The sequence below is a fragment of the Myotis davidii genome, unplaced genomic scaffold (assembly GCF_000327345.1).
Source record: "Myotis davidii unplaced genomic scaffold, ASM32734v1 scaffold299, whole genome shotgun sequence".
NCBI classification, from domain to species: Eukaryota; Metazoa; Chordata; class Mammalia; order Chiroptera; family Vespertilionidae; genus Myotis; species Myotis davidii.
The window spans coordinates 5,486,865-5,496,694 of NW_006293088.1; the positions used below are offsets into that span (position 1 = coordinate 5,486,865).

Consider the following 9,830-nt stretch of genomic DNA (forward strand, 5'->3'; position numbering starts at 1 on the left):
GGGGTTGAGGGGGGGGCCCCTGTGAGAGGCCTGGCCCCGACCGGAGTTAAAGGAGTCAAAGCCCGCCCTGTCTCCACCCTCTCCGGGGAAGCCCCCAGGCCATTGGCCCAGCCCCCTGCCTCAGGGCCAGCCCTTCCTCAAACCATCTTGTCTGGAGTCACTCCCCTAGCAGAGGCAGCCCCAGGCCTCGCCAGGGTCAGGCCTGCACCACCTCTTACCTGGCTCCTCCTCTACATTCAGCAAGGGGATGTCATCATCCAGGTAGGGCAGGGGGCCCTGGGCGGGGCCACCCCCGGCCCGCTCCGGAGTGGCGAACACATCCCCGGGGAAGTGCAGGGAGCTCTTGCGGCCACACTTCTGGTGGCAGCTAGGGAGAGAGTGGGGAGAGGGGTGAGCCCCGATGGTCTGGGTGTCCGGGGAGACTGGGGCCGGGTCCTGGCGACCACAGGAACCCAGGTCTCATGCCACCACTGACATCTCACCTGGCACATTCACCATGGACTCCAGAAACCTGCCCTGACTGCCTTCCATCACCCCAGCGACTCCTCTGAGGGACAAATAGTGACCAAGCAGCCATTACCCAGGGAGCGGGGACGACAACATGCAGACCCCCACCCATCACGGTGACCAAAGCAAGGGTCCTGCCTGTGCTGGCACAGGCCCGGGCCCTGACCCGGGAGGAGAAGGAAGTGGGGAGGGCTGAGAGTGTGGCCACGGCCTTGATGGAGAGAATGTGGGGGAGACGAGGCTCACCCTAGGAACACGACCAATGCGCCCGGCGAACATAAAGAGTGCTCGGTGCCAGGCAGCAGCTACCAGCCCCAGGGGAATTTTCTCACTGAATCCTCACAGGAATCCTACCCAGGAATTACACTCGTTTCACCGAAACAGACAAGCCAACTGAGACGCAGGGAGGTTGAGTCCTACGCCCGAGGTCCCAGCTGCCGAGCAAAGACGCTGAGGCTGGAGCCCAGTCCACTTGGTCCCCGGCCCCAACCTGGGGGCCAGGGGTGAAGATGGAGATGGGGGGGCATATTTGGAATCTCTGTAGAGATTAGAAAACACATCCTTCCCCAAGACATTTTGCCTCTGTCCTAAAACTGTCATAGAAATAGCCAATTGAGGCCCAGCTGGTGTGGCTTAGTGGTTAGGTGTGGACCCATGAACCAAGAGGTTACTGGTGCAACTCCCAGTCAGGGCACATGCCCAGGTTGTGAGCTCGATCCCCAGTAGTGGGTGTGCAGGAGGCAGCCAATCGATGCTTCTCTCTCATCGATGTTTCTATCTATCTATCCTCCATTCCTCCCTCTTTAAAATCAATAAAAACATTTAAAAGAAAAGAAATAGTCAGATGTGAATGCCCACAGTGCACGGCAGTGCCTCAGCTGGAGTGGCCTTGGGCAGTGCCCAGCCCGCACCACCACCCATGAGCTGTAAAGCCTGAACCCCGAGCTGGGCTTCCAACCCTTTCCTACCACTCCTGGCTCACATGGTCAGGACATGGCACAGACCCCCGACGTTCCTGCCTCTGTGTGTCCTGCCCCCAGGCCAGACACCCTCCCTCATTCCTCAGTATCCCAGCCTAGGCAAACCCCGGGCCAGACTCCATCCCCTTTCTCCCTCCCTCCCTCCCTCCTTCCCCGGCCACCCGACCCACGAGATCCTGAGCCTTCAGCTTCCGCAGCAACTCTGGACTCACCTGTCCGACCTGGCACACGGCTCCTGTGTCTACATATTGTTTCTCCACCAAGACCAGAGCCTTGGGGGCATTTAACATGCTGACTAAGAGCCTGGGATCCGGGTCAGGTTTTCTTGGGTTTATTCGGCTCTGCTGCCTACTAAGTGGGTGACCTGGAGAAACGTGCTTAACCTCCCCAAGCCCTTGTTTCCTCATCTGTAAAATGGGCAGAATGAGGGGAACCAGCTCCCTGGGTCCTGGGGGGAGGTGGGGGGTGTCAATATGATCAGTACCAAAGCGCTTTGCCCACTTCCTGGCACACACAGGTGGTCACAAGTGGGAACCACCCAACAGGGCTCTCTTCTCCTTCCTCGTCCCCTGGGCAGCGTAGGGTTGGGCATACAAAAGGTGCTCAAAAAGGGACTGTTAAGGATATTCAGGGAGAGGACAGGCCCCCCACCCCACCTGCCCAGCTCACCTGGTCTGGCAGGCGCCCTCTAGTGGTGCCATGTAAAGACTCCAGATGCCCAGGGCAGCAGGCATGGTGAAGAGCACAGCCAGCCAGCAGCAGGACACGATGAGGGACATGAACAGGCCAAAGTCATGGACGGCCGGGATCTGGCGATGGAGAGGTAGACGAGATGAGGGGGCAGAAGGATGTGGGGCTGGTCAGGCCTGGAGCCCAGGGGCCTGCGGACTCTACAGCCAAAGGCACTCAGGACCCCAGACCACCCCACTCCCTAAGGCAGGACGAGGAGGCCCGGCTGCTGGGATGGCGGCCACTGGCCCAGGAGGACATCGGAAGGCAAGGGCTGGTGCCAGGGGACACAACAGGGGAGGGAGAGAAGGCTCCTGTCTGCGCTGCAGCCCACTGCCTAGAACAGTGCCTGGCCTAGAGCAAGCGCAATCACCGTCATCACAGGAATGACTGGGAGCCAGACACACCCCGTTAGACCAGGCCACGCGTTAGTGAGTGGGAAGGGAGCGAACGCTGCCACGTGACAGGAAGAGGGAGCCCGGGGCTCGGAGCAATGGGTGTGCTCCAGAATTGTTACAGGGACCGGCACGGGAGAAAACCGTAGGCAACAAGCAGACAAGCCTTCACTGCTTGTGAAACACTTTCACAGTCATCTCATTTCAGTCCCCGCCTAATCCACACATGAGGAAAGTGAGGCTCAGAGAGGTTAACAACCTGCCTAAGGTCACACAGCCAGTAAGTGGCAGGGGTGGGCTTTGGACTCAGCTCTGCCTGCTTCCTGGATGTGGTTCTCTAGGAAGTCCTGGATTATCCCAAAGCATCTAGTGCAGCGGTTCTCAACCTGTGGGTCATGACCCCTTTGGCGGTCAAACGACCCTTTCACAGGGGTCGCCTAAGACCATCCTGCATATCAGATATTTACATTACGATTCATCACAGTAGCAACGTTACAGTTATGAAGTAGCAACAAAAATAATTTTATGGTTGGGTCACAACACGAGGAACTGTATTTAAAGGACCAGAAGGTTGAGAACCACTGATCTAGTGGTTTCTTGTGGAGAGCCGGTACAGTGTTTGGACAGGTTCAAGCCTGGGACTAATGAGAGGGCATGATCCTCTGGTGGCAAAGCCACGTGCAAGTCCCACCACAATTATAGCCAAAGGCGATAGTTGTGAGCTTGACCTTATGGTCCGAACCCGTGGTCCCACGTGGCTGGGTGATATGGGCTGCGGGAGGTGCAGCAAGTAAACAAAGCTTGATCCGGTGCATATGATTCGAAACCTCGAAAACATTGTAAACATCTTGACCACGCCCTTATGGAATCTGCTATAAAATAAAGACTCGGCTTGCAGGCTGTGGTGCTGTCTCTCCATCAGAGAGGGCAGCGCCCCACCCAGCCCCAGCTTTATTCCCTTGTCCGTCTTTTCTAAATCCTTCACCGCACCCTCTCAGGTTCACCCATGGTTGTGCCGGCTCAGCACAGTTTCTAAGTGGGATGCTCAGCCCAGGCGATGAAACCCCTCAGGAACTCGAGCAGGCTCACTGCTTTCAGGTTCTGTCAGCACCAACAGCCCGACCCAAACAGAGCCTTCTCCTGAGCCCAACTCAGGAGCCCAGAGGAGCATGGGGCCGGCCAAAGGATGGTCAGTGTGAGTGATGACAACGCAGTACCAAGCCCATGGGTGGAAAGAGCCAGTGGTCAGGAGACGTGGTCAGGCTCACCAGTTACCAGCTATGTGACCTTGGAGAAGTCACCTTCCCTCTCTGGGCCTCAGTTTATCTATTAGGAAAACAGGGATGTAATGACATCTTTGTCACAAGTATTTCATGAGGACTAAATGCAAAAGAGCTTTGGAAACTGCCAAATGCTCTTCAGGGCAGATGCTGGATTACTATTAATGAGCATCAATAATACATTTTGTTTGTATTATTATAATCGTCTCATTTGTTAAGTTCTGGTAATCGTGATAAGTAACAAAAATGGATTCTGCCGACATGGCAAGAGCCTGAGAAAAAGGCTGTGTGGCCACAGGAGAAGGGGCGGTGGAAAGAGCAGAGAACGGGGCCAGGGGAGTACGGGAGAGACGGGGAGGCAGGGGCAGGCACCGAGGGCGGTCCCCCACCTGGGAGAAGACGTTGGCTGCGTAGGCGGCGGCCGTGGTCAGGGAGGTGAAGAAGGTGGCCTTGCCTGCCGTCTGGATGGTGTGGATCATCCGAAGCTGCGGGTCTTCCAGGTGGGCGGCCTGGCGGTAGGTGTTGATGAACACAAAGACGTCGTCCACACCTGCAGGAGGGAGTCCCAGGCCAGCGGGCAGGCTCAGGATCACTGCTGTCTCCAGGATCAGACCCAGGCTGGGCCGAGCCGAGGGACGGCAAACCTTTTGAGCTCGGCGTGTCAACATTTTGAAAAACCCTCACTTAACTCGGGTGCCGTGGCACATATAGAAATTTTTTGATCTTTGCAATCATAGTAAAACAGAGACTTATATTTTTGATATTTATTTTATATATTTAAATGCCATTTAACCAAGAAAAATCAACCAAAAAAATGAGTTCGCGTGTCACCTCTGACACGCGTGTCATAGGTTCGCCGTCACTGGCCTAGCCCAACCCGGAGGGGACCCCTGAGAGGTCAGGCTCCAGGGAAATCCCGCTTCTCAGGTTGGAGTTTGGAAAGACCCAGCTGAGCCTCGGGTCCACCCATCAGGAGTCCAAGCCCCATCCGCCGTGCTCTTTGGCCACACCCCACTCCCACAACGAGGTTCTTTCTTGCAAATCTTGGCCTCCTTCCCGCCTCGGCTAGACTTCCCCCACCATTCTTAACCTCTATCCAGCAGGCTCCCCTGCTCCTCCACCCTTGGGGGCTCCACCACCATATGCCAGAGCTCTGCTCCTCACCCCTATTCTACCTCCCACCACACTCCGAGGCTTCGAGGTCTGAGAGGGACTCTCTGGAGACTCCACAGGAGCCAGGCTTTGCATCCTGGGATAAGGCCAGAGTTCTCAAGTGGGAAGCCCGTCGCCATGGCAACAGGGGCAACTCACCGATGCCCACTATCACGAAGGCAGCCACGCCGTTGAGGATGCCCAAGTACTGAACACCAAAGACCACGTGGTACAGGAAGAGTGCCACCAGGCAGCTGAGGCCAATGCTGGCGATCCCAAAGAAGGACAGGAACACTGGGTGGGGCAAGGGGACAGGGAGTACAGTGGGGGGGCCCCATGGAACACACCCCCTCTTTAGCATCCCTGACCATGGCCGGTCCTGCCTCACACCTGCCCCCCACCATGGAGTACCCCCTCCATGCCCAGCACAGTTCTCCATACCCAGAGAAGGGGCTAAACCAGAGACCCGAGGGGCAGAGGAAGCCATCTCTGAGTAAGGCAGTCTGCTCAAGGGCCCTCATCTTTGCAGAACTTATCTCCAGGGCCATTAGGAAATTGCAAACATTACATATTTATTTTGTGCCTGCCATCCCAGTAGGCAAAGGCCCCATGGGGATAGGCAGTGTGTCTGTGATGTTTACCACTGGATCCCTGAAACCTTAGAGCATCAGGCACATAGTTGGTACCCAGTTAATGTTTGTTATATAGATGAATGGATGAATGTCTTTTTCATTTTCATTTGGGCAATAGAGAGTTCCTACTGTATACATAGTATGAAGAACTAGGGTACATGGGGAGGTAGCATTGGAAAAGTACACTGGGGGACAGAAATGTGGCTGATTTGGGACTAAAACAGTGTGCAGAATAATCCATAATAAGGTTCCAATACTCCAGACTCCCCCAAACAAGGTTACCAGCAAGAACAATAATGGTCAAAGGGCAAAAGGTTAAACTGTGTGAGGTCCCGGGAGTGGGGGCCCTTGGGTAAGGCCCACCCACCTCTGGACCTCAGCCTACCTGCCTGGGTTGGAAAGTGTTTTCTGAGCACCCTTCCCCACCAGCTCTGACACGGTGGAGAGAAGACTATTTCTGGCATTCTTCAGAAGGAAGGCTTTGTCCAGATAGGAGCACACTGGGAGGAGACACGACCTCCAGAGAAGCCCTACCTGAGCAGGAGGTGAGGATGTAAACGAGGGCGGCGATGCAGCTGCTGCTGATAAAGGCCAGGAGCATGTCGTTGTTGAAGGTTCTGCGCACCTCATAATCAAAGAGGTCTGTCCCCCCATAAAGAACCTGGACTTTGCTGGGGGAAGGAAGGAACATGGAGAGAGAAAGATGGAAGTGGATTAGAGATGGCTGTCAACACCTGCGGAGCACCAGGAGTTATCCACATCAATGGCAGATTAGATACAACAGAAGACAGATCAGTGAACTGGAATAACTAAACCAAAACATAAAAGAAAAAAACTAGAGAAGAGCATTTGAAACTCAGTGAAAAGAGCTAACATTCATGTAATTAGAACCCTAAAAGGAAAAGAAACAGAAAGTGAGGCAGAGGCAATATTTGAAGAGACAATAGCCAGGAAACTCCTAAAACTCCTGATCCAGTTATCAACCCATGGATTCAAGAAGTTCTGTGCACCCCAAGCAGAACAAAGAAAACCACACCAACATAAATCATAGTAAGACTGGTGAAACCAAAGACAAAGAGAAATCTTAAAAGCAGCCTCAGGAAAAAGGACCATCATTCAAAGGGCAACAAAAAGATGGACAGCTGACTTTCCCACAGAAATGATGGGAGTCAGAACACAATGGATCAACATCTTTCAAGTATTAAAAGAAAATAACTGCCCATTTGTAATTCTAAACCAGCAGACATATACTTTAAAAATAAAAGTAAAAGAAGTTTCCTCAGCAAACAAAGGAGAATTTGTCCCCAGAAAACCTGTACTAAAAAACATACTAAAGAGAGTTCTTCAGATATAAGGAAAATTATCCCAGAGGGAAACATAAAATTGTAGAAAGTAATGAAGAGCAACAGAAAAGGTAAATATGTGAGTAAATATAAATGAAAACTGACTCAGTAAAACAATACTGTAGTGTCTTATGAGGTTTAAAATGTATATAGAATTAAAATGCATGCAACAAAATGCAAAAGGCTGAAGGGTTATAAATGCAGTGAACTGTGTTCTAAGATTCTAATATTATCATGGAAGTAGTAAAAGTGACAATTTGTATTATTCTGTAATAAGTCACGGTGCACGTTACGATCTCTTGGGTAACCAATAATAGAATAATAAAAAAGATTTTATTAACCCAAAGGAAGGTGCTAAGTCACGTCTATAAGGGTCCTGCATGTCACTACTCCCATGAAGCCCTGGGAGGACAGGAAGGGGAAGAGAGGCTTTTTACTCAGAGCAGGGGTGTTGCCTCAGCAGCCGAGCGTATCAGGCAGAGGCGTTGGTATCTGAAACCCTGAAGTTCCTTCTACAGCCAGCACCTCCCAGCTTCCCAACCCAGGCAAGTACCTTTCCCCGGGGCTTCCTCCTCCTTTCCCTCCCCCAGACAAACCCCACTAAGGGGTTCCTGGCGCTGTGCAAGAGGCTAAGCCTGTAGAAATGAGCCAGGAGCAATCCCAGTCCTCAACAAACTCACACTCTAGTGAGACATAATTAAACCAGAACTCCTCCAACTTTAATGTGCAAACAAGTCACCTGGAAATCCTGTAGGTGTAGGAAAGGCCTGGAGACTCTGAGATTCTGCATTTCTAACAAGCCCCCGGAACTGCGGGTGCTGCTGATTTGAGGACTGCACCTCGAGTGACAAGGAATTAAACGACTAAGATACAGATGGGCAAGGGCTCTGATGAAACTGTAGCTCAGAGAGGTGAAATACATCCCTGAAACTCCCACAGCTGAGTGGAGAAACTGGGATCTGACTGCAGATAGGTCTGACTGCAAAGCCTGTGTACGCTCTTTATTGCCTCCCTTGGGGAGAAGGAGGGGGACTGTGGCAGGGGGTAGAAGGGCATTTAATCCAAGCCGCAGGGAAGAATCCTCCCAGGCTGGATCTTAGAGGATGCTTGGGGGTCTGCCTGACAAAGAAGCAGGCTGGGAGGAACTCCTAACGCAGCAACTGGCATAGAAAACCCAGGGGTGGGGACTCTGAATGAGAGAGCCTGGGTTTTAACCCCATCCCACCTCTTGTGGGCTTTGTAATTTTGGACAGCCCACCGTCCAATCTCTTAGCTCATTTCCTCCTGGCTCCAGAAGGGTAGCAGCACTCGTCATCCCCAATACACAAGTAGGAAAACTGAGGCCCAGAGAAGTGAAGTGATTTGTCAACTATCTCCCTGGATATAGAGGAAGAGAGGAAGTTCTCAATCCCTGGTTAATACTCTTTTCAGAAAGCCCTCAAGCTCCATTGCAGGAAAAAAAAAAAATCAATACCCAAGACCTCCAGGGCAAGAGTTCTGGGATTTCCTACCTCCTCCAGAGCTGTCAGGCTCACTCACCATTAGTGATGATCAAGAAGAGGAGCCTTTGACCTGTCAGAGGGGTAGCGAGGCTATATCTGGCTCTGCCCCTGATTGGACAGAAAGACTTCCTAGGGAAAAGGTTGCAGGGAAGGGGATCTGGGGCTTATGAGAAAGAAGCACCTGAAAACCAATTCCCTCTCCCAGTGGTCAGCAAACTGCGGCTCGCGAGCCACATGCGGCTCTTTGGCCCCTTGAGTGTGGCTCTTCCTAAGCCTTAGGAGTACCCTAATTAAGTTAATAACAATGTACCTACCTATATAGTTTCAGTTTAAAAAATTTTGCTCTCAAAAGAAATTTCCATCGTTGTACTGTTGATATTTGGCTCTGTTGACTAATGAGTTTGCCGACCACTGGCCTATCCTAATATAGCCCTTCCCTTGTGCACGCAAGGGCAGGCACTCACGGGTGTGGCCGGACTGCCTACCTGGTAGACTGCTTGGCCAGCATGGCCACGTAGGTGACCACGAAGCTCTGGAACTTGGCCCGCTGCTCCTCCCAGCGATCGTCCACAGAGTAGTAGTTGGGCAGGGGCGCTCCAAACAGGATCTCACTGCGCAGGAGCGAGCTCTTGAGGTTTTCTGCAGACAGGCCCTCATCCACGTACCAGTAGAACTCGGGGTGAGTCATGGCCAGCTCTAGGGAACCTGCAGGTGCAGGGGGGGTGGGGGTGGGGTAAAGAGCTCAGCAGGTCAACTCCCACCAGCCCTGCATCAGGGTCACCCTCCCCTCCTCAACACCTCGCCCCTTCGAAGGAAATGGGAAACTGCCCCTCGAGCAACCCCAAGCTGTTCCTAATGGGACAGAGGGATGGTTTAAGGGGGGCGTGGGCAGGTTCTAGGCAGATTAAAGGCGGGACAGCGGAGACTGAGCCTACCCCACGGGCAGGCAGCTCCCACTTAGTTGACATTTTCATTTTTGTTTGAAGTTCAGCTAACTTCAAGGCTCATGGACTAACTCCCAATCCCCCTCCATCCAGGCACGTGCCCAAACCTCCTTCCTTGCCTGCCCTGGATCTCATCTCACACCCAACCCTGCTACCAACCCTCTCTCAGATGGCCTCAGGCCTGCCCAGCGCTCAGCCCCAGCCTGACTCAGCCTCACAGCCAAGTCCCTCCCCATCCTCCTTCCAGCCCCTGAAGTACTGAACCTTCCAAGCAACCCCTCCAAACCCTGTCCCCAGCCCTATTCAGGCCCCATTCCTTACAAGTTCCACCCGAGGCTGCTTCAAACCCTGCCCCTTACAGACCCC

General features: G+C 53.1%; 1 protein-coding gene across 1 annotated transcript in view; it reads right to left on the bottom strand.

Annotated features, from left to right (window-relative positions):
* DISP3 (dispatched RND transporter family member 3) overlaps positions 1 to 9,830 on the bottom strand; it is a 27,174-nt gene that overhangs the window by 15,957 nt on the left and 1,387 nt on the right. The window contains exons 2-7 of the mRNA XM_006766720.2: positions 9,006 to 9,231; positions 6,210 to 6,346; positions 5,203 to 5,337; positions 4,281 to 4,441; positions 2,157 to 2,296; positions 219 to 367 (exon numbers count right to left, since the gene is read on the bottom strand). Of these exons, the coding sequence (XP_006766783.1) occupies positions 219 to 367; positions 2,157 to 2,296; positions 4,281 to 4,441; positions 5,203 to 5,337; positions 6,210 to 6,346; positions 9,006 to 9,231 (948 nt within the window). The remainder of the gene's footprint in view (positions 1 to 218; positions 368 to 2,156; positions 2,297 to 4,280; positions 4,442 to 5,202; positions 5,338 to 6,209; positions 6,347 to 9,005; positions 9,232 to 9,830) is intronic.